Source organism: Homarus americanus, unplaced genomic scaffold, assembly GCF_018991925.1.
Source record: "Homarus americanus isolate GMGI-L3 unplaced genomic scaffold, GMGI_Hamer_2.0 scaffold24260, whole genome shotgun sequence".
Lineage (NCBI taxonomy): Eukaryota > Metazoa > Arthropoda > Malacostraca > Decapoda > Nephropidae > Homarus > Homarus americanus.
This window is the reverse complement of record NW_024721079.1, coordinates 4229061-4255646: the sequence shown is the minus strand read 5'-3', so window position 1 is coordinate 4255646 and position 26586 is coordinate 4229061. Positions and strand designations below refer to the sequence as shown.

The window sequence follows — 26586 nt, the reverse complement described above, 5'->3', positions numbered from 1 at the left end:
CTGATCGGGTGTGTGTACATTATAGTAACAGACTGACCGGGTGTGTGTACATTACAGTAACAGACTGACCGGGTGTGTGTACATTATAGTAACAGACTGACCGGGTGTGTGTACATTATAGTAACAGACTGACCGGGTGTGTGTACATTACAGTAACAGACTGACCGGGTGTGTGTACATTATAGTAACAGACTGACCGGGTGTGTGTACATTATAGTAACAGACTGACCGGGTGTGTACATTATTATAGTAACAGACTGACCCGTGTGTATTGTGTACATTATTATAGTAACAGACTGACCGGGTGTGTGTACATTATAGTAACAGACTGACCGGGTGTGTGTACATTATAGTAACAGACTGACCGGGTGTGTGTACATTATAGTAACAGACTGACCGGGTGTGTGTAGTTACTTACCGCATTGTAGGGGCTGGAGTGAGGGTGTGTCTCCTTGTACAGCTCACAGTGGTAACAGGGCGCTCGCTGACTCACCACGCCCTCCGCCCACGCCACCACGCACCACACCACCACCACGCACGCCACGCCACCCATCTGTAACACATAATACATTAATTTAAATATCTGTAACTCGAAAGTTTAATAATTTTAAATAATAAACTGTGCTCTGGATGATAAGAATTCTGATTAAAATGTCCATATAAATTAGTATCGATGAAAAGTGCCGAAACATATACATTATAGTCTGGCCATCCAGGTGTTGTATGTCTAATTACTATATTAACCCCATCACACACCTGTTCACACCTGTTTATTAATTAAGAGAATTTTTGGTTGTGTTTATTTTGCCCATCAACCGCCTTTACTGACCTGACTAATGGATATAAATTTAAATTGTGATTTAATCCAGTCAGTAACTCTCTCTTGTTCTCTCTTGTTTCGACTCTGTTTTTTTGTCTTCTAATTTTGTTCTTTGTTGCAACAGTTCCTGGTTGTCTGGGAATATGAGCCGCTGTGAGATGTTACAACCTGCCTCCGTCATCATGTCTTGAGTGAGTGTGACTTTTGATTTGATTTCATTGGGTAAAAATTCATACATATATTCTTGCTGATAATCACAAAGGAAAACATAAAACACAATTTATTCTTTTTCTCTGTGGTAAAAAGGTAAAAGAAAACACAATAGGCTTAAAAGTTTAGAAGTTACTATAGGTACACTCTAAAAAAAAAGTATCTATATGGAAGGCTCCGATGAATTTCAAAATGAACACTTCGATTCCTGTTGTCTCAGTAGGGTTGTCAAAATCCTTCGTCCGTTGTGTCATATTATCTAACACATAATCGAGTACCAGCATTATTATCCTGACTAGTAATGCAATAGTCCAGGTAACACTGTAGTCATGTTGAGTAGTACTGTAACCTTGGTGAGTGACTTGACCTGTAGTAAGAAAGGTATAGGGCAATGTAAATAACTAACAGTGAACTCAGGGAGGTAGTGAGGCGAGTGTTGGGGAGGGGGAGGAATAAACTATATCTTTTTGTGTGTTTGTTGATGATTCGTGTATTTACTAACCTAGGAGACGAATTTAAAGATCTTAGTCATTGAAGCGGGTTAATACATCATAACAACGAGCCCTCAGTATCGATTGACAGTGGGTGAGAGGGTGAGGGAGAGAGGGATTTATCTGGCATATGAAAACCTACACCAGGAGGATTATTCGAGGATTCACAGAACGATTTGGGGGCATGACTGACCTTCCTGACGGTGGCTTTATAAAGGGGCTGTGGGCAATGGCCGACCAAACTTTTTTTTTTTTATCTTTCTGTTTGTTTTGTTTTTCTATATATGTGTTTGTCGTGTATCTTGTATTGTAGGGGAAGAGAGGTGTTGAGGGGAGGGGAAGGGTGCATGGAAAGGGGAGGAGACAGGCTGAGGGGGCGGGAGAGGAGGGTTAAGGGAAGGAGCAGGGGTAAGATTAAAGGGAAGGGGAGGGAACAAGGGAAGGGGAGGGAGAGGAGAAGGAAGAGACAGCCACTAACAGGGAAGGGTGACAGGCAGGACAGGACAGGTGAGGTGGTGAACGTAGTCTAGTGACAGAAGTCATCGCTGGTCGGTCGCGGGAGATGACCCGTCACAACACTTCATACCTCCTCCTTATCTGAGGTGAAGTGGGGTGAGGAGGGGGGCAAGGGAGAGAGAAGAAGGAATAGAAGGGCGAGAGAGAGAAAGAGGAGGAGTTGAAAGAGGGAGAAGGGGATAAATTTGGATAAAGTAGAAAGCTGATCCTCTCTCTCTCTCTCTCTCTCTCTCTCTCTCTCTCTCTCTCTCTCTCTCTCTCTCTCTCTCTCTCTCCTCTCTCTCTCTCTCTCTCTCTCTCTCTCTCTCTCTCTCTCTCTCTCTCTCTCTCTCTCTCTCTCTCTCTCTCTCTCTCTCTCTCTCTCTCTCTCTGGAAAATAAGACAAATAGCCTCTTATAAAGTGTTGGCTGGCGTCCTACACTAAGGCCTTCACCTACCTAAGTACAGTACCTCATCTAAAAGCCGTCGTGTTCCGCAGAGCCGTTCAAGTGGCATTCCGAAAGGCTAAACTTAGACCCGCTTGACTTTGATGCTTATGAAACACATGGTGAGCGGCGGGTCGGTCTTTTTTTGTGATGTTTGAGAGTAAACGTGTACTTACGTTGAAAGCTTTTACCGGGAGACCTGTTGGAGACTTCACTGCCTGACGTATTTTATTTTATTTTTATTTATTTTTTTTTTACTTTCCTTGGTGGGTACTGAACACCAGATGATGTTTAGGTGAAAGGTATGAAAGGGGTGATTTTCTCTCTCCCTCCTGCTGCTGCTCACCTGTCCTCTCTCCTTTCCTCCTGTTCCTCACCTGTCCTTCCTCTGTTCCTCCTGCTGCTCACCTGTCCTCTCTCCTTTCCTCCCTCATGTTTCTAACCTGTCCTTCCTTTTTCCTCCTGTTCCTAACCTAACCTAACCTAACATACGCTGTTAAAAGAGTTATTGATACATTATAACAACAACAACAACATTCATCTATTCCTTCTGCTTCTCTTCCTCCACTCTCTCTCTCTCTCTCTCTCTCTCTCTCTCTCTCTCTCTCTCTCTCTCTCTCTCTCTCTCTCTCTCTCTCTCTTGCTCATCTCTTTTGATTCTTATTTCCTGTCTCTTCACCCTATGTCATTTTAACCTTTATCTAGACCACTGTATTTTTTGCTTACTTCATTTTCGGATCTTTCTTCTTCTCTTCTTCCTCCTATTCTTCTTCCTCCTCCTCTTCTCTATCCTCCTTCTCTAATATCTTTCTCACTATGTTATTTCAATCTTCATCTGTACCTTCGTAATTTTTTTTTTGAGTTTTCTTCCACTTCCTCTTCCTCCTCCTTCTTCTCCAATTATTCCTTCTCATCTACCAACCCTACCATCTCTCCCTCCCTTCCTTGGTTTATCATTTCTATTTCATCATTCTCTTCTCTCTCTCTCTCTCTCTCTCTCCGTAAGCCCTCCACACTACCTCACTCACTGTTTATTGGACATCAAGGGTAAGGGAGTTGTGCTGAGGCGAGAGACTGATGATGGGGAACCCTGGGGTGATGGGGTGACGGGTTGGTGTGGTGATGGGTTGACGGGTTGGTGTGGTGATGGGGTGATGGGTTAGTGTGGTGATGGGGTGATGTTGGATTGATGGCGTGATAGGGGTACTGGGTTGAAGGGGTGATGGAGTGATGGGGTGCTTGGATACTGGGATAAGAGGGTGCTAAAATGATGGGGTGATAATTGGGTGATGATGGGGTGACGGGAATACCAAGATAACAAAACCTCACAAAACCCACACCAACATTATGACCAAGCAACAGGATCTTGGCTGGAGTATGTGTCGCCTCCTCCAGGATGATGATCTCTGACGGCAGGCGATGAAGAAGCTGACCATGGGAAGAGGGAAAGGAGTAATGTTATAGATTTGTCTTTTGGAAGTGATTGAATGTTATATACAGTTCGTCTTGGGTTTTTTTTTTTTTTGGGTGCGTTATTTATAGGTAGATGATGTAGTTAGTTAAGAGTTATATTAATAGTTAGGAGTTGATATGATTTTTTTTTTTGTTTCTTGTCTTCGTTTGGGAGTAATGATGTAATTTATCTATTTATCTCTATTTTTTCTTTTAATGATTGGTGATTTAGTGTACTATATATACTATCCTAGACTACAGACTTAATAACCTTAGTTGTCAGAGGACATTTATACGTTATAACAACAAGATGTTTATAATTTGTCTGTGAAGCTGAAGATCACTATACCGTTGCCTGCTTTGAACTCCTTAACTTAAAATAAAATGCAAAAAACGTTAGGGCTTTTTGGGAGTGATATATTAACCCTGAACCCTTGAAGCGACCCCCGAAAAGTAAAAGACCCCTAAAGCGTATAAAAAAGACCCCCCCCCCCTTAAGCGTACACAGCGTGGGCAGGAAACTCTTGTTAGCGGACCGGGGATAATAATTAATTGGCGAAGTGAGAAAACTGCCGCTGAAGTTTTACGTTGTGGCTTAATAATGAAGCTTGTGAGAGCGGCGATACTTACCTAGCTGGCTGGCTGCTACTGGTGGAGTGACCAAAGAATTTTAATAGTAAATGTTCCTAAATATCCCTAAAAATTCCGGAAAAAAGCTTATGATTCCCTTCAAAATTTTCCCCGAATCCCTAAATGTAGGGAATGGAAATAAATCCCTAACTATCCCTAGAAATTTAAAATATATATATAAAAATGTAAAAGTCGCTAAATATACTAAATTGATAAAGTCCCTAGATACATGAAGTGGGAAATCGCTTCTGTTTATTCTTGTCACAGTGTCTTAGAGAGAGAGAGAGAGAGAGAGAGAGAGAGAGAGAGAGAGAGAGAGAGAGATTATCTGTCTTGTCTCTGCAGGTCTAGTAGTGTTAATTCCTATATTTGATTGATGAATGTAAGTCACACACACACACACACACACACACACAAACACACACACACACACACACACACACACACACACACACACACACACATGCTATCATCCCATCACCTCCTGGACGATGATGGATGAGACGCCTTAATGAAACATAACAATACGTAATTACTCCTCCCATGCCGCCTGCCACCACCACCACTGATGTCATTACTGCTAACCACCACTGTTTCCACCACTGTAACCACTATCACCAATACCACCACCACTGATGTCATTACTGCTAACCACCACTGTTTCCACCACTGTAACCACTATCACCAATACCACCACCACTGCTATCACTACCATTGCCTTACCATTACCACCACTGACACCACTGCCTCACCAACACCACTACCACCACTACCACTAAACACCACTATCAATGTCATCATCATCATCATCATCATCATCATCATCATCATCATCATCATCATCATCATCATTAATCATAAGGACTGACAATTATAACGACTTGATAAAACCTGATGAATTCCTCTCTGTGTAATGCGTCCTTATGATACACCCCTCTACCCTCTCACCCCCCATCCCTCATTCCTCCCCCATTCCTTCTACGTGTACTGAGCGTAGGTCAAGGGGGGGGGGGTTCTCAGTGGTTATTATTCCCTTTTGTTGTCACTGTGGTTGCTTGTGGTTGTTCGGGCGATATCTCAGGAAATGTTTCATCTAGGAAGCTTAAATTTGGACAGAATTGTGACCAAGTACTTCGGCAAGATTTGTTTTTCTTTTACCTTTTCAATATAAATCTTTTTGTTCTTAGCATGAGGGAGGTGGCGGCGTATAGATTGAAGTAACGCTGTTTTGTACCTTTAGTATGATCCTGGTTGAGGCGCTAAGGGTAATTGGGTTTAAGTTTGGTGGGGTGGGAGGGTCGTGGAGGATAAACCAACTGGACCCCCGTCAAGGAAGGTTTAAGCTCAGGAATGGTGTATGTCAAGGGGTAAATATATACAATAATCATCTTTAATTCCAACACGCCCACGCCCACGCAGTGTTTTATATGATATAAACATTGTCATCATGTTTACCATATACAAGTTATGTTATAAATGTGTTACGAACATATGTATCGCATTATGAACGTTTGTTGTATTATGAATTTGTGTGTCGTGTAATGAACGTGCATGTGTCGTGTTGTGAATGTTTCTGCCATATTATGAACGTGTATGTGTTATATTATGAACATGTGTCTTGTGTTATGAACGTGTATGTGTCTTGTTATAAACATGTATGTGTCGTGTTATGAATATGTCAGGGACGTGTTATGAAGCATATTTTTCATGTTAGGGCGAATAGGATACATTTTTTTTTTTTTACCATACGAATTTTCCCTGGTGAATGTCAGTCAGCAATCAACTCCACACACACACACACACACACACACACACACACACACACACACACACACAGAGCTGATAACACCCGCCCTTTAATACATGTCTGTTGTACTGTCCATATACGACTGTAAATTAATCCCCTCCCCCCTCCCTCACCCATTCCTCCTCCCCAACATTGTCGCTCTGAACAGTACTTCATATCCACCCTGGGGGAAAAAAAATGAAATATTCCTTTATTAAACTAGAATGGGATTTATTTATTTTTTCATATCTTTTATTCAGTTTGGTTTTATTGCCTCAAAGGGTAATATCTATCCATCTGTCACAGTCAGATTGGTTGAAGTTGTATGTATCTCGTATCCTAGTCTGATATAAAACGGAATGCCAGTGGTGCTTTTCAGTGCTGGGGTGGGGGGGTGGAGGGGACATGGATGGGTGGGTGGACTGGAAAGGGTGGGTTGGGCTGGAAAGGGTGGGTTGGGCTGGAAAGGGTGGGTTGGGCTGGGTGGGCCGGACAGGACAGATTTTCCCACAATACATATAATTATAGGTCAGTTGTTTTTATGTTCTATAAACATTAGATTATTTCTCCTGATGATTAACTACACTATCGTTATCTGAGTGGTTAGGTTAGGCTAGGTTAGGCTGTTTAGGTTAGGCTAGGCTAGGAAATCATTGTGTACTCTGGCTAAATCCTGCTTTAGGCCGTTTTCTCTGTCTTTTCCGCAAATATTTTTAATACCAGAATTTCAAAATATGACTTATATCATCCTACATTCAAACGATATGAACACTAAGTCACACGTTGACACCTCCCCCCCCCCCAGGCCACCACCACCACCTCCACCACCTCCCCACCCCACCCCACACCACCACCACCACAGGCCAGCTGGGTGGGGGTGACAGGTGTGGTCATACTCCCACCATCTGTCACCATTACCGCCCCGGGCCGTGTGTTGTGCCGTTCGCTCTCTCTGTTGTCACCCGCCAACTCAGCGTCACTCTCTCGGGATTCTCACAGCCAAGATTATTAAAATGTGTTTGTTTTTTGTTGTTATTTTTGAGGCTGTGGTTTTGTTTCAATTTTGGTGATGTCTTGTGGGAGTTGCCTTCTTGGTTGACTTTTAGATATGTATTCGTGTGTGGCGTGTATTAATAAATACACACACACACACCACACACACACACACACACACACACACACACACACACACACACACACCTCCTTTTACACCTCATGCCCACAAACACCCCCACACTCTAAACACCCCCACACAAACACCCCACACACAAGCACCCCCACACACAGAAACACCCCACACACAAAACACCCCCACACACAAACACCCCCCCACACACAAACACCCCCCCCACACACAAACACCCCTCCACACAAAACACCCCCACACAAACACCCCACACACAAACCACCCCCCACACTCTAAAACACCCCCCACACACAAAACACCCCCACACACAAACACCCCCCCACACTCACAAAACCTCCCACACACAACACCCCCACACTAAACACCCCCCACGCTTACCCCCACTCACAAACACCCCCCACACACAAGCTTACCCCCCCACACACAAACACCCCCCCACACACACAAACACCCCCCACACAAAACACCCCCACACACACAAACACCCCCCACACATTTTTAATATATACACTAAGTAACTCACGGTCTCGTTCAATATAAATTCTCTTTGACCCCTTTTGGCCAGCCCACACGCCCGCGGGAGGTGGTGGGCGGCCAGAGTCGTGTACTGTTTTCCTCAGCCTCAGGTCAAGTGGAGACTGATTCAATTTGTTTTCTTTAATTAATTTTTTTTATTGTAAGTTCTGTCGAGTTTTGTTACGAGGTTGTGAGAAAGATATTGTGTAGATAGTGGTGGTCGTGAGCAGATGATGATGGTAAAATTAATTAATTAGTGAGTAATTAGTAAGTGGTGGTAGAGGTTAGTGGTGGTGGTGGTGGCAAGGAGCTTGAGTGTAGTTGCAGTGGTAAGGGGGATTTAAGTAAACCGATAGGGGTTAGTTATTGTGGTGACAAGTAATAAAGTGGCAGATAGTATTGGGGTTAAGTGGTGGTGGCCAGTAGTTTGTAGGAGTGTAGATGGTCAGTGGTGTTGGTAATTTTAAACAGTGAAATAAGTTTATTTCTCCTCTCTCTCTCTCTCTCTCTCTCTCTCTCTCTCTCTCTCTCTCTTCTCTCTCTCTCTCTCTCTCTCTCTTTCTCTCTCTTCACTTCCTCCTCTCTCTCTCTCTCTCTCTCTCTCTCTCTCTCTCTCTCTCTCTCTCTCTCTCTCTCTCTCTCTCTCTCTCTCTCTCTCTCCTTTCACTCAATTGACCTCACCTCTCTTCTCTTTTATTCCCATCTCTGTTTTTTTCTGTCATTCTTGTCTTTGTCTTGTTATTCTCTTTATTAAATTTATTATTGTTTGTTTTTTTTCTTCATCTTCCTTTCTCTCTATTTGTTTATTTTATTGTTTTGAAGAGGACTCCAATATCCAGGAGGGAGAATAAGAGAAAAAGAAATGGAATGAAAGAAAGTGGTAGAGGGAGAAATAAAAGGAAAAAATTGAGAGCCAAAGAGACGGAAGTAAAATGAAAGAAATTGATAGATAGAGGAAACATTTTCTTAGTTACTTTCACTATTCACGTTACTTTCACTATTCACGTTACTTTCACTATTCACGTTACTTTCACTATTCATATTACTTTCACTATTCACGTTACTTTCACTATTCATATTACTTTCACTATTCACGTTACTTTCACTATTCATATTACTTTCACTATTCACGTTACTTTCACTATTCACGTTACTTTCACTATTCACGTTACTTTCGCTATTCACGTTACTTTCACTATTCACGTTACTTTCACTATTCACGTTACTTTCACTATTCACGTTACTTTCGCTATTCACGTTACTTTCGCTATTCACGTTACTTTCACTATTCACGTCACTTTCACTATTCACGTTACTTTCACTATTCACGTCACTCACTATTCACGTTACTTTCACTAGTCACGGTACTTTCACTATTCATGTTACTTTCACTATTCACCTTACTCTCATTTTTTTCTTCCTACTCTGATAAAAGAATTTTGTGAACTATTTCTTTTCTTTTTCCTTATCCACTTATACTCTCCCCCCCCTCTCTCTCTCTCTCTCTCTCTCTCTTTCTCTCTCCCTCTCTCAGCCACTCTACCCTCTTATCTCACCCTCTTGCTCTACCTCTTACGTCTCTCTCTGTCACTCTCCCCTCCTTGCTTCTCTAACCCTCTCTTCCCCCTCTCACTCACCTCTCCTTCACACCCTCAGCCTCACCTGACCCCGCTCTCCCCCCCACTCACTTCTCTCAATTCTCTCTCTCTCTCTCTCTCTTCGTCTGCCTTTCATAACGCTACCGAAAAGCGAATTGAGAAGAGACTAAAGAAAAAGTGGAGAAGAAGGACGAGGAAGAGGGATGGAAGGGAAGGAGAGAGGGAAAAAAGGAGAAAGAGAGTGAGGGATAGATGAAGGAGCAGGGAGGGAGGGGAAGGAGGAAGACGAAAGGTGGGAAGAAGGGAAAGGGAAGGAGTTAAAGGAGGGATGGAAGTATGGGAAGGAGGTTGAGCAGGGATGGGAGGGAAAGAGGATGACGAGGGGTGGGAGGGAAGATGAAGAGAAAGGAGAAGGAGGGAGGAAGGCCGAATTGAGAGACAATCCAACAGAAGGAAAGAGTTGAATGGATGAAACTGGGGAGATATAACAATAACACGAAGACAGGAGAAGAGGATATATGGAAGAGGAGGAGGTGGAGGAGTAGAAAGAATGAGATGAAGAGAAGAGGAGGAGGAGGAGAAATAAGAGGATGATGAGGAGGAGGAGGTAGAGGAGTAGAAAGAATGAGATGAAGAGAAGAGAGGAGGTGTAGGGGGTGGTGGTGGTGGGTAAGAGCTCTCAGTGAGGGGAAGGGAAGGTAATGAAGATGAGGAAGAGGGAGAGGTGGAGGAAAAGAAGAAGAGGAAGAGGAGGAGAAAGGAGAAGAGGAGGAGGGTAAAGTGATTGTTACATATGGTGGCTCTATGGGTGAATATAAATGTACACACACACACACACACACACACAAACACACACACACACATACACACACACACACACACACCGATTACTGCACACTGGTCCATGCCTCCCTGTCTAGGACAAACTGTATCGCAGCAGAGACAGACAGACAGAGATAAGGAGATAGAGCGAGAGAGACAGACAGAAAGATAATGAGAGAGAGAGAGAGAGGGAGAGAGAGAGAGAGAGAGAGAGAGAGAGAGAGAGAGAGAGAGAGAGAGACCTTAGGGTGCACAGGTAGTGGTGGTTCCGGCAGGTAATTAATTATTCAGGTATTGTCGATCTGGTTCCCTTGCTGTACTAAGGATAGGTAAGAGTGAGCTTAGTGGGTACTGAACCTGGTTAATTTAAGTTAGTTCAGGTTAGGTTAGGTTAGGTTAAGTTACGTTAGGTTAAATTTGGGTTAGTTTAAGATAGTTTTGATTGGGTTAAGTTAGGTTAGGGTTTTGCCACTTCATGACCTAATTTCTGGTGTACACATTTTAGGTTAGGTCACTGTGGTTAGGTTAAGTCAGGTTACTTTTTCGAGGCTAGGTTAGCTTAGGTTAAGTCTGGTCATACGGCAAAGGTTAAGTCAGGTCATTGTGTTCGAGGTTAGGTTAGGTTAGGTTAGTGTGGTCGAGGCTGATCTACCTTAGTTGGTTCTTGTCGACCTTGAACCTTGGATTCTCTGATCCTCTTTTGGGACATGAACTTTAAGGTTTTCTACTGTCTGTTGGCCTTTTCTGTTGTTCTGTTTTCTGTTGTCTGTTGTTTGTTCTGTTGTCTGTTGTTGTCTTTTCTTAGTCCTGTTGCCTGTTATCTGTTCTATTGTGTGTTAAGTTGTCTCTTCTGTTTTGTTCTTTCTTCTGTTGTTTCGTTCTATGGTCTGTGGTTTTGTTTTCTTTTTTCTCATACCTCTCCTTGTGTTGCCTGTTGTCTTGTTATGTGTTCTTAGAGAGAGAGAGAGAGAGAGAGAGAGAGAGAGAGAGAGAGAGTGATTATATGCAACAGCTAATTTCTTTCCCTTCTTTTCTTTTTTTCTCACCCCCTCTCCCTCCCCTTCTACCCCTCCTTTCTCCTCCACTCTTCTGGCCTTCTTTCCTACCAATCTCTTCTTTCCTCCTCCTCCACACTTTTCTCCCCCTTCTCCTACTACCCCCATCACTCTCTCCCCATACTTTTCTATAACCCCTACCCCCTCCTTCCTTCCCTGCCCCTCTCTCCTCCCTTCCCTGCCCTCTCTCCTCCTCTTGTCTCTCCTCCTCCTGTTCTCTCTCCTCCTCCATCCTCTTCCCCTGCCCTCTCCTCTTGTCGGCTTCATACTTGACCTCACATTTTTATTTATCTCATTTGGTTCATTTCGCCAATTTAACCTGTCATTTATCAGGGCGCGTGTTCATAAGGATTACTTTACCCACACGCCTGCCGATAGAGAGAGAGAGAGAAGGGAGAGAGAGGGAGGGGGTGGCAAAGAGGAGAGGAAAAAAAAGGCAGAAAGATGGGAAGAAATAGTAAAAGAGCACGGTAGAGAGAGAGATAGAGGGGAGAGGGAAAAGATAAAATAGAGAGGAAAAATAGGGTAGAGGAAAGATATATATATATATATATATATATATATATATATATATATATATATATATATATATATATATATATATATATAGAGAGAGAGAGAGAGAGAGAGAGAGAGAGAGAGAGAGAGAGAGAGAGAGAGAGAGATGAATATTAATTTCAAGAATCATGTCAGGTAAAGATTATAATCTACTAATGAAAGGAGACAGACGCAATTCTAAAAAAAAAAAAAAATATATATATATATATTATATATATATATATATATATATATATATATATATATATATATATATATATATATATATATATATATATATATATATATATATATATATATATATATATATATATATATATATATATATATATATATATATATATATACTCTGTCCATATTGACGTCTGATATTACCCACAGAAGGAGGAATCAAGAGACGGGGGAGACAGAAGGGATATTGACAAGTGATTTAGATGCTGTTGAATATTACATCAGATGCTGCCCACAGACGGACGTGTTAAAGCAGATGGTGGCTACTGATGAGGGGAGGAGGGGGAGGGTTATAACGCTTGATGGGGAAGGGGAGGAAGTCTTGTAGTGTGTGTGTGTGTGTACAGTATGTGAAGATGGCGAGAGAAAGAATATAGAGAGATATGTTGATAGATTAGATACCAGAGAGAGAGAGAGAGAGATTACGACAGCATCCGACAAAAACGAGGAAGATAGTTGAAGTAATCTGCTTAAGATATTCATGAAATTTCACAAGATATTACACTTTTATAGTAGACAGATAAGAAACAAAATGTCCCTTCAAGTGTCCTGGAATGATGATGTAGCGGAGTTAAGTTATGGTTAGTGTCTGAGTGAAGAAATATTCCCGGTGTGAGGAGGACAACGGTGAGGAAAAAAAGATAAAGATGAAATATTAAACAAAACTAAACTTGAAAATAAAGATGAAATACTAAAAAATAAACTTGATGAAACTAGAGACGAAAGATTGTTGAAAAACTAAACTTGATGAAATGACTGAAATTCACACTGATTAACTTCAAAAGCTTAATTAAGTTCAGTTTATTATGTGTGTCTGATGTTCACTGTGCCTTTAGCTGATGTTGTATGCTGTCATGATCAAAACATATCTCGAGAAGAGGAAAATTATAGTGACATAACCTAACCTAATCTAACCTAACTCCAAGGTATCGTAGAGGTGTTTAATCATCAGATGGAATTGATGGGGTGGGGGTAATCTTCAGGTGATCCATTTTTTGTGTGTGTGTGTCTCAAGATGTAGAAATAAAAATAAATTATCTAATAGGAATAAGCGTAGTATGTGAAATTAGGAGGGACGTGTCCGTAGAGTTCCTTGAGTCTCCGTGGTCACATATCTTAATTTACCGAGGGGATCACCTGGGTGTGGTCCCGGGTGGTTGAGGTAGGAGCGAGGCTGGTCTGACTGTTCCACGGACCACACACTACAGGACCCAGACCCAACGTTTGTGCTATAGTGACTCCCAAGGATAATTTTCCGTTTGACTTAATTCTTGAAACTATAAAAGATTCTGAAGGATTTACCATAGAGTAGTACACATATGAGTTAAAATTTATTCACTGTAAGTTATAATATTTTTAATTGAAATGAATACTAATGAATATACCTTGAATATATATTGACAAACATTATTCAATTTTACGTTATTTAATTTTACCCCCATCATTCTGTCCACCAGCCAGCCTTTGATGTAAATTCCATGGATAGTGAAAGCTGACAAGAGTGACCCTTCAGGTATTGACCCCGAAGTCATTACAGTGTTGGTCACTCTATACACCTGGTTATAATGAAGGAACAGACACACCTGGTTACACCCCGACCATACCTGACCATACATAACCTACCTGTAATAATGATTGTGTTCACTCTCTCTTATACTAGATTTTAATTATATTATTTCCTCAGGTATTTGTTTATTATCTTTTTTATATATTTTTTGTGTGTATTTATACGAGTTTGTCCAATGACACTGTACTCACACATTCATACACTAATAACGTTTGTGTATGTTTTTGTTATTCACAGATATTACGCCTACACAGTTATACACCATCCTGGGTTTTTTTTATCTTAATTGACACAAATTACACTGTAGGTTATTATACATTAGTGAACCAAAAAAAAACAAGTTAATATCAGTTTTTAAATAATTCTTGTTTATTGTATTAATCTTATTTAAGTTATATATTTAAGGACCAGATATATAAAAAACACAGAAAGGCATTTAAAACATCAATAACAAATACATAGAACAACAAAAACAAAGCGAGGTAAAAAATGATAAACGAGAATAAGAGGGGAGGAAAAAGAGGAGCCAGGTAGTATGATGATAGGGAAGGAGGGGATAGGAAATATATTCACGCGTGGCTTTGGCAAATGTTTTCTGTGTCGATGAGGGAATCTGCTGGGAGTGTGTTGTGATCTGCTGGGAATGTGTGGGGATTTGTTGTGAATTTGTTAATACCTGTTGGGACTGTGCTTGGATTGTGTTGGAAATCTGCTGGCAATGTGTTGGAATCTGCTGGGAATGTATTGGGATCTGCTAGGAATGTGTTGGGGTCAGCTGGGAATGTGCTGGAATCTGCCTGATATCTGCTACCACACCAATCATCACTACTGCTACCACTACTGTCACCACCACAACTACACTACTACCACCACTATTACCATTACAACAGACACCGTCATCATCACCGCCATTACCACTACTATCACCACCATCACTACTACAGACACCATCATCACCACCACCATCACCTTCACTACTATCACCACCATCACTACTACAGACACCATCATCACCACCACCATCACCTTCACTACTATCACCACCATCACTACTACAGACACCATCATCACCACCACCATCACCTTCACTATTATCACCACCATCACTACTACAGACACCATCATCACCACCACCATCACCTTCACTATATATCACCACCATCACTACTACAGACACCATCATCACCACCACCATCACCTTCACTATTATCACCACCATCACTACTACAGACACCATCATCACCACCACCATCACCTTCACTATTATCACCACCATCACTACTACAGACACTATCATCACCACCACCATCACCTTCACTACTATCACCACCATCACTACTACAGACACCATCATCACCACCACCATCACCTTCACTATTATCACCACCACCTACAGAAAGCAGTGACTCACCTCTGCCACACCCACCTTTATAGTAGGGCAATATATCACACCTTGTACCTGACACGTCACGCACCACAGTGTCGGCCAGGTAGGTGTTTGATGAGTCAGGTGAGGTGCTGGCGAAGGTGTGTAGCAGGTGTTACTACTACTACTACTACTACTACTACTTCTCTTCCTACTCCTACTACTAATATTACTTTTTTTCTCTTTTTTTTTGCCTCCAGCCTCCCCCAATAGCCATACTACTACTACTACTACTACTACTACTCTTAAGTGGGTCATTGCCTCGAGTGTTAGTCAGCTGTGCCACATGTTGAAGTGCTTGCTTGAGTCACCAAAGTTTTCCTTTACATACGAGTAATAGCTGGTGACACGGAGAACGTTCAAGAATTTACATAACAAGGAAGTGCCAGGTGTGTGTGTGTGTGTGTGTGTGTGTGTGTGTGTGTGTGTGTGTGTGTGTGTGTGTGTGTGTGTGTGTGTGTGTGTGTGTCTCGCTTGAGTTACACCTATCGACTCTTAGTTCGATAGGTGTAAGGGAACGGATGACAGGGAGGGAGGGAGGAAGGAGGGGCTTGATATTTGAGGCCGGAGGGAGGAGAAGGAGGGTGCCAGAAGGAAGGTCGTGGCATTACAAGGTCACCAGCCCTAAACCAGGAAGGAAAGAAGGAAGTAACGAAGGAGTAAACACAAAACAAGATTATTTATTCAAGAAAAAGACAAAGAATAAGGAAAACAAGGAAAGATCGTTTTCATAATGTTCTGTGGTTGTGGTTGTTATTGTTGTTGTTGTTGTTGTTGTCGTTGTCCTCCTCTCCCCTGTATTGTTCTCAGGCCACCTTTGATGTGAGACTCAGACCCCGCCAGCCACACTACACACAAACACAAAAATAAAACATGACAAAGAAAAATCCCGTCAGACACACCTTGGGATTTTATGTATATACACACACACATTTGTTGTTGTTTTTGTTGCTGTTATTGTTAATGATTGTTGTTATTGTTGTGTTTCTCAGGTTTAGAACGGCGTATAGGATAATGTTTTACGTGTATCTCTTTCATAACCTAAAAAAAAAAGAAGGTCTTCACTTTTATGTTGTAGGAATATTTTTTGCGTGATGAAAAAATAATTAATTAAAATAAGAAGCACAGGAGAGATCAGACACCGAGGCCAAAGACTGAAGGCATTTGAACTATTGGAGGTTAGGTTTGGTTAGGTTAAGTTTGGTTAGGTTAGTTAGTTTATTTTAGGTTAGGTTATACAACAATTATACTATACTTGAAAGATAAGATTAAACTTTTCTTTACGTTTGATGACACGAGCTAGAGACAGTGGCTGACCACACACACCAGCTTGAAGAGGATGTGTAAGAGGTGAAAAGCAGTAAGCTAAAAGAGATGGTTTTTGTCTTCCTGCCGTCATCCATCAACATAATGCAGTATGAACCCTCGTCCCTCCCTCACCTCCCTCTTTCCCTCCTTCCTCCTCTCCCTCACCTCCCTCCTTCCCTCACCTCCTTCCCTCCCTCTTTCCCTCCTCACCTCCCTCCCTCCTCACTCCCTCCTTCCCTCCTTCCCTCCTCCCTTCCCTCACCTCCTTCCCTCACCTCCTTCCTCCCTCTTTCCTCCCCTCCCTCCTCCTCCCTCACCTCCCTCCTTTCCTCACCTCCTTCCCTCCTTCCCTCACCTCCCTCCCTCCTCCCTCCCTCCTTCCCTCCTTCCCTCCTCCTTCCCTCACCTCCCTCCCTCACCTCCTTCACCTACGACACTCTTTTGAACCCCTTTTGACCCGTCTCATAATAATTAATGGCTCATAATAATTAATGGCTCCTCCACTACCACTATGTTTCGTTCACTTAAACAGATTTCGGTCATTTACGATTTATTTTCATTCATTTTTGTTTCTTGTTGTTGTTGTATTTTTATCTTGGATGAGCATGGATAAATTTCAAACCAGTCTTTAAAATAATAAAAAAAAATTATAAAGAAAAATAATGAAGAGAATTTGGGCGATATCCTGGGAGAGATCTCAAACAACAGACCAATGACCTGAAACAACAGACCAATGACCTGAAACAACAGACCAATGACCCGAAACAACAGACCAATGACCCGAAACAACAGACCACTGACCTGAGACAACAGACCAATGACCCGAAACAACAGACCAATGACCTGAAACAACAGACCAATGACTGAAACAACAGACCAATGACCCGAAACAACAGACCAATGACCCGAAACAACAGACCAATGACCCGAAACAACAGACCAATGACCTGAAACAACAGACCAATAACCCGAAACAACAGACCAATGACCTGAAACAACAGACCAATGACCCGAAACAACAGACCAATGACCTAACAGACCAATGACCTGAAACAACAGACCAATAACCCGAAACAACAGACCAATGACCCGAAACAACAGACCAATGACCTGAAACAACAGACCAATGACCTGAAACAACAGACCAATGACCCGAAACAACAGACCAATGACCTGAAACAACAGACCAGTGACTTTACACTGATCAATGACCTTTTATCAGACCTCCAACAACCTCTTAACAGACACCAACGACCTCATACTAACCAATGGCCTCAAATAACAGACCAGTGACCTCACACAGACCAATGACCACTTCACAAATAACTAACGACCTCACACCGACCACCAACCGACCTCACACCGACCACCATACGACAGGGTCACCCAACATGACCTCCTTAACCAGACTGAACCCTTAAAACAGACGAGGACCCGAGCCAGAATACCTTTTCCTAATTAATGTTTACCAATCTGCTTAAAAGCATCTGGAGTACATTAAAGCCTCACTACCTGCGCCTCACCAGATCATTAAGGAAAAGGTAAAGCAGAAAATAAATTGTAAACAAACATAAAGTATTGGTCCATTTTTTAGTCGATGTTATGAAGAAGACGATGAACCGGACACGATGATAAACTAAAATAAACATATATAATTGCTCCATTTTTTTCGATATTGTAAACAAAATAAATAAAGCAGAAAAAATGGTAAAATAAAATAAACAAATTTGGTCCATTTTTTAGTCGATGTTGTAAAAAAAATAATTAGACAGCAACAATGATAAACTAAAATAAAGAATTAATCCTTTTTAATTGGATAGTATGAAATAGCGTTCATTAAATATGGTAATTTATGCATTAAATCATATGTTTAGATCAGCTCGAGGAAATTAATGTTGTTTTTTATGCAAATTGAAATGTTTTTTATTACCTATACGTACACCTTGATTTGTTACGATTCATGTGACTTTTTTAGTCAAGGTTAAATTGTTATGTCGATGTTCACTGAACTGCTGTAACGTAAGTGTATTCTTGTAGTGCAGGTTTCCATATTTTATTGTAGGTTGGGTTGGGTTAGGTTGGGACAGGATAGGTTGGTTTAGGTTAGGTTAGGTTAAGTTAGGTCAGGTTAGGTTAGACTAGGTTAGGTCAGGTGTATAAATTTGGTCTTCACTTTGTTATGAATCTCTCCAAGTTATACCAAGAATAACTTCAATTTTCAGTTATGTAGATCCCTCTCCACATTCTCACCTCACGACAGTAAATAAATATCTTGTTGGATATTGTAAATTCTCGCCAGGATTCATTATAGTACATTACCTGAAATAATAACTGAGTAAATATATATATAATTATAAAATAGATTGTAATAAGGATTAAGATAATTTTAACACTTTTATATGTGTTAGGTTTTCTCGGTAGATCACCAAACATCACTCTACCTTCCTGTTCCCTCCACCCCCTGCCAGAGACTCACCCTCATCTCTTCCTCCTCCCCCCAGCTCACAATGGATTTTAGAACTGACTTCGATTACGTGGAAAAAAAAATTCATGTCTTATCCTACACAAATACCACAACATCCAGGCTGAGCTGAGCATCAAAGAGCGGATGCATATGGTATAAAAACAACGGTACGACGCGACGCAGGGATAGCAGGGTAGTGACTCGTTTGGTGGGGCTAGACAACGCTCTCTGGTCGCCGCAAACCCAGACCGTATCCCGCGGTACAAAATCGGGCGAAATCCGCGCAAATCCAGCAGAATCCGCCTCTCTCCTGGATGCACTGGTCAGCGGCATGGTTTTCCCTGCGTTTTGTAAACTCCAGATAAATTGATTAGGGGAACGGACCCGACTGAAAACTGGCACTGAGTACACACACAGACAAGCACACACGTCAATAACACGCCAATACACACACACACACACACGCCAATACATACATACATACATATATACATACATACATACATACATACATACATACACACACACACACACATACATACACACATACATACATACATACATACATACATACATACATACATACATACATACACACACACACACACATACATACACACATACATACATACATACATACATACACACACACACACACACACACACACACACACACACACACACACACACACACACACACACACACACACACACACACACACAGACATACACACACACACACCCACACACACACACACACACACACACACCCACACACACACACACACACACACACACACACACACACACACACACACAGACACACACACACACACACACACACACACACCACACATACATACACACACACACACACACCCAATACATACATACATACATATATACATACATACATACATACATACATACATACACACACACACACACATACATACACACATACATACATACATACATACATACATACATACATACATACATACATACACACACACACACACATACATACACACATACATACATACATACATACATACACACACACACACACACACACACACATACAGAAACCTTTGGTGTTGTTTTTAGCGATACGAACATCACAAAAATACAAACAAAAATGGGAATACTTCCACTTTTTTTATTTTGACTATTTTGTTTCCTTTTATTATTATTTAAACTACACAACAGCGACTCGACAAAAACACAAAAGAACCACCCGCTTATATCTAAACTGTTCTCATGGCTGTTGTGGTAAAATTAAGTACTGCTTTTTAGTATATCAGTTTAACATTTATTTCCTTCAAGACTTTCTTTTTAATTCTTCTTCTTCCTCTTCACCCCGTCCTCTTCATCTCCTCACCTCTTCATTCTCCTCACCTCTTCCTCCTGCTCTTTCTTCACCTCCTCCTTTCTTCTGTCTCCTATTCCTCCTCTCTTCTCTGTTTCCTGTCTTTTCTTCCTTCATCACTTCATCAGCTGTCTCTCTCAGGCTGCCTGTCACCACCTCCTCCTCCTCCGCCCAGCCCATCACTGCTCACTGCTGCATGTGGGCTGTTTCAGCCTCATGGCCAGCAACTTGGCATCTCTCATCTCTACCATCTCCCCATCTCTCTCTCTCTCTCTCTCTCTCTTCATCTCCATCTCATCATCTTTCATTCTGCCTCGCTTATCTCTCATCTCTCTGTCTCACGCTCCTCTCTCTCTCTCTCTCTCTTCATCTCCCATCTCTCATCATCTTTCATTCTGCCTCGTATCTCTCATCTCTCACTATCTCCCATCTCTCTCTCTCTCTCTCTTCATCTCCCATCTCTCATCATCTTTCATTCTGCCTCGTATCTCTCATCTCTCACTATCTCTTACTGCAGAGGAGAATAATTCATCTTCCTCAGTTAACAGCTCGGCATTCCCTAAACCCCAGTATTCTCATCACAATAAAAATAATATCAACATTGATCTCATGGGATATATTTCTCATTGTAATTATGATATATATTTCCCATTGGTTTCTTTTGCATAGTATATATATATTTCATAGTAAGTGAGAAGTATATATACGTCGATCTGTTTTGCATGGGATATATTTATTTGTCAGTGAGGAATATTTTTTTACATTGGTCTCTTGGTATTATATCAATCTTGTATTAGAGGGAAGTATTTGTTTGTCTGTACACACTCACATACTGTAGTTTTTATCTGTGCTGCCTGTGGATATGTGAGTTAATAAAATTCTTGTGTGTGTGTGTGTGTGTGTGTGTGTGTGTGTGTGTGTGTGTGTGTGTGTGTGTGTGTGTGTGTGTGTGTGTGTGTGTGTGTGTGTGCCTCTAATACAAACTGCACCACCTGCCATCTGACCCAGAGGCATACTGTAACAATCCATACCCTATACCTCCACTACCCCCAAAGAGGTTAGCTTTAGGTTAGGTTAGCGTTAGCTTTAGGTTAGCGTTAGGTTACCTTTCAAACAATAAAACTAGTGAAACTATTGTAATTCATCATGCATAAAGCTCCATCTACGATTGTCTAAATTCAATTGTCAGTGATGGTCAGGTATAATACTCAGGTAAATTGAACTAAACCTTCGGTGTACACAAGGTGATGTAACGTGATAATTTGATTTGTTCCTCAATGGTATTTGTGTAGTGTTCTATTGCATGGAAGTTCTTATACCTGTACCTGTAATTGTATAGCTTTACCTGGAGTGGTCTGTACTTACCTGTATTTATACTTGTCACTGTACCTGTATCCTTCATTACCTGGCTTTGTTTTTGTACCTGCATTTCTTCCTGAATCTGTATCTTTACCTGTATTTATACCCGCATCTCTACCTGTATATTATGCACCTGTAATAGCGCTCCTAGACACTTGTTCATACATTCATACACTCGACACTACTCATTATCTCACTCGATAGTTACACCTTCAGACACCAGAGGCAAAGTGTACTGTGTGTTGTGGGTGTAGGGGTGGAGAGGGCTTGTGTGGGAAAACGTGGGAGTGAGGAGTAGTGTGGGGGTGTGGGGTGGGGTGGTGAGGAGGACGTGGCGTGGCGTGGTAAGGGCGGGCGTGAGGTTGGTGAGGGCCACTCGAGCTTGAAGGACCATCTCAAGTTACCAGAGTGTGGGATAATACACGCCTCTTAAACACACACACACACACACACACACACACACACACACACACACACACACACACACAGAATATTTTATTACTAGTTTTAAAGTGTTTCAACTGCCAGAGTACTGTAAATAAGTTCACCAGCTCATAGTTTTTTTTACAATAAACAACTTTGGAAAAATCAGAACAAAGGCATGTCTTTGTTTTCAGGGTTGTGTGTGTGTGTGTGTGTGTGTGTGTGTGTGTGTGTGTGTGTGTGTGTGTGTTTAGAGAAGTCCCACTATCTATCTATCTATCTATCTAATTTTTATGCTTTCATTTTCACTCATATCCACTTTGTCATTTTCATTTAATTTTATTCTTTTCCTCATCATCTCACTCTAACATTTCACTTTCATTTTCTTTGTTGATTTTCGCTTTTATCATCATTCTCCCTTTTCACTTTCATAACTCTCTCATCTTATCTTTCTCTCTCTCAATCTGTGTCTCACTTCTCTCAGTCTGTCTCACTTCTCTTCCTCAGACGACATTTTTCACAGTTGCGTCCCATTTTCTGTAATCAAATCTTTCTCTTGGGGTAATGGCATTTTCAGCCACTTGAGGTCGTCTCGAAAACCTGATTTGGCCCTCACCATCCTAGTCCTCACCATCCTAGCCCTCACCACCCTAGCCCTCACCATCCTAGCCCTCACCACCCTAGCCCTCACCACCCTAGCCCTCACCACCCTAGCCCTCACCATCCTAGCCCTCACCACACCCCTGGCCCTCACCACCCTAGCCCTCACCATCCCTGGCCCTCCTGCATCCAGCCTCACCATCCTAGCCCTCACCATCCTAGCCCTCACCATCCTAGCCCTCACCATCCTAGCCCTCACCATCCTAGCCCTCACCATCCTAGCCCTCACCGTCCTAGCCCTCACCATCCAAGCCCTCACCAGCTTTCCCCACACCTGGTCGTAAGTTAATGAGAAGTATGCGTGTTTGTGTTTACCTGAGAATCACAATATACACTTTCCATTGCAGCTTGTCCGCCTAACACAAGACACGAGGATATGTAAACAAGGAACATAAACACCTATACCTACATGTTCATCTACACCTACATGTCTATCTATACCTACATGTTCATCTATACCGACATGTTCATTTACACCTACATGTCTATCTATACCTACATGTTCATCTATACCGACATGTTCATTTACACCTACATGTCCATCTACACCTACATGTTCATCTGCACCTACTGTACATGTTCATCTACACCTACACCTACACTTACACCTACACCTACACTTACACCTACACCTACACCTACACCTACACCTATACACCTACACCTACACAATAGGCCTTGGATGTGACGTAGGGCAACTGACGTCATCATTATCAAATATCCCTCGAAACTCATTTAGTATACAATTAAATAAAATAAAAAATATATACATGAAATTCTGAAAAGGTCTTTAAGCTGGTAAATTTAACTCCTGCTTTCGGTAATTACTTTGAGCAGGATTCATTTGTTTAATTACGAAACTTATAATGACTATAAGGGGAAAGGCTGATGGTTTTGTTGTTCTTTGGGTTTTTTTATGGTTTGGTTGTTAAAGTGTTTTAAGGGGATGTTTTTTTTTTAAGGTGGGCGAAGAAATAACAGGTGGGTGATTAACAATTAGTGGATGGGAAGGTATTAATTAGAATTTGCCTGGTGCCACAAGGAAGATTAATTAGCCTGGGTTGTAAGGTTTGGCTTTGTCTCTTAAACTTTTTTTTTTTATTCTGGGGAGGAATTAATTTTTTGTGGTAACCTAACCTAAACTGACCTAACCTAACCTAACCTAACAAACCCAACCCAACCCAACCCAACCCAACCCAACCCAACCCAACCCAACCCAACCCAACCCAACCCAAGCCAACCCTTAATCCTCTTCTCTGCCCACCCAGCCACGTCCATTTCACACCTCAAGCTGCCAGTCGGGTCCCATATACCACCAAGATAAAACACATCAATGGTTATACCTCTAAAAATTACTTCAACTAATAACACAACTAACCCCATTAAAAAAATGACCATTGACGCTAATTTTTGAATCGTATCGAGTAGAGGTCAAATAGGTCATAAAACAGACAACGATAATTGCTGTTTATCTCACAAACTTTGCGGTCAATGGTGGTGGAGGGGTGGAGGGGGTGGGGTGGGGGTATAGAGAGTCAGGAATCGAGTGTAATTTAATGTTTGTCAGTTTGGTTAATACAGTTGACGTGTGATTACGTTACCCACGCCTCTGTCCCTATAATAAGCTTTGGAAATGGTTCTCCTTCTCTTTCCTTCCATTCCCTCTTTTCCACTTCCTCCCCCTTTCCCACTTTCCCTCCCTCCATCCTTCCTTCCCTCCCTTCTCTCCTCTCCAATCCGTTCAACTCTTTCCCTCTCTCCTTACATCTCTCTAATCCCTTCCTTCATCCCTCCCTCTATCCCCCTACTTCCCTCCTTCCCTCTCCCCTAATCCCTCTCTCCCTCCTCTTCCATTTCTCCTTCTCAATCCTCCCTCTCACTCCCTCCTCCCATTCCCTCCCTCACACTCCCTCCCCCTCCCCCATAATGAGGTGAAATAACAGGTATGTCGCTGGATGGCTCCCCGTTTCACCTGTACCTGTTGGCATTGGCAATTTGCCGTGTAAACATTGCATCTAATTATAGTGACCACACGCGGGATCACCTGTGTCGGGGGGGGGGGTGGCATGTTGCCCTTGATCTGAAAAATTACATCCATGATTTTTTTTTTCTTTGTCGATCCCTGTTTTTATTTTTTTTTGTTTTTCGTAAAGGTAACCAAACAGAGAGGGAAAAACATGAGGTAGTTTGAAAGGTTAGCCGGCAGTGGGAGTAATGTTTGATTCCGGTGGTTTTATGATATGAGGTTGGTGTTAATCTTTATCAGCCGGATATACAGTTTAACTCAACTCAACCTAACCTAACCTAACCTAACCTAACCTAACCTAACCTAACCTAACCTAGCTCCTCAGTGTACGATCATCACCAACAACTCAAATAGTCATACAGGAGAACTGTACTGTATACCTTCACTGTTTTATACATTAACTATTCAACACTCGCTCTTGTACACTACTATAAGAATGTGTTATTAGTGTGCTCTTATTAAAGTAATTTGAAGTCATTTACCTGTGGCATGATTACATTAATATTATAGAGAAACTCGTTGATAGATGAGGTAATTAGGATTATGATTTATTATACAATGCGGAATGTTGTGTGTGTGTGTGTGTGTGTGTGTGTGTGTGTGTGTGTGTGTGTGTGTGTGTGTGTGTGTGTGTGTGTGTGTTAAGTCTGTGTGTCTGTCCGTATGTTCCTTATGCATTTCCACAGTTTTGAATGATAAAGCTGAAATTTGGTAGGGAGGTGCGGGTGGCCTGCGCCCAAGAGAACAGTCGTGCACTGCATCATGTTCTGCCAAGAAGGGCAGGCCGTAATAGCATTGTATTTTGTTATCATTAATAACCCAGATGGCAGGTAACTCATCAGGTAAATTAATTATATGAATCCCACAGGTGTTGTATAATTATTCTAAGAGGTAATGCCACGAGTGTATGTCGTTGTCGCTGTTGCATTAAATATGTCGATATTTTACATTACTCTATCGGTCGGCTGAGCTATTGTTGTTAATTCTTTGCACGCCATTAGTTTAACTGCTGTGTGTGGTGTTCATGTTGTCTTTGATGTTTTATTTTTGGGTTGTTGTTCTTATGGCTGTTGAGAGTTATTCATACCGTTTGATCTCTGTTCTGGTTGTGTGATAATGTTTTTATGTGCAGTGATGTTTCTATGTAGTGAAGTTTATGTAGTGATGTTTCTATGTGTAGTGATGTTTCAGTGATGTTTCTATGTAGTGAAGTTTATGTAGTGATGTTTCTATGTGTAGTGATGTTTCTCTCTGCAGTGATGTTTCTGCCTCTGTGGTGATATTTCTCAGTAGTGAGGTTGGTTCACAAACATCAGATATTCCTTTACACTTATATTCACTACAACTGCAGTGATGTTTCTGCCTCTGTGGTGATATTTCTCAGTAGTGAGGTTGGTTCACAAACATCAGATATTCCTTTACACTTATATTCACACAACTGTTGTAACCGGAGACAGGGAATTATGTTTCTACTGATATACTGATGGAGAGACAATATGTGTTAGCGATGACGTGCACAAAGGTCAGGTAAATCATGTTTTTTTGTTTTTTAATTTTTTTGTGACAAGTAAACACGATTTTTTTTTTTGCGATACATTTTTCATCTTGACATTTGTTGATATTTATTTATAGTGAAGATTTATATTCAGTAATATATTAATACCTTTGTTGTTGGGAATTAATATATAGAGACAATTTGATAATGAAATGTTTATATAGATATT

General features: G+C 41.5%; 1 protein-coding gene across 1 annotated transcript in view; it reads right to left on the bottom strand.

Annotated features, from left to right (window-relative positions):
- LOC121861341 (CCN family member 2-like) overlaps positions 1 to 26586 on the bottom strand; it is an 81575-nt gene that overhangs the window by 34585 nt on the left and 20404 nt on the right. The window contains exon 3 of the mRNA XM_042358990.1: positions 419 to 553. Within this exon, the coding sequence (XP_042214924.1) occupies positions 419 to 553 (135 nt within the window). The remainder of the gene's footprint in view (positions 1 to 418; positions 554 to 26586) is intronic.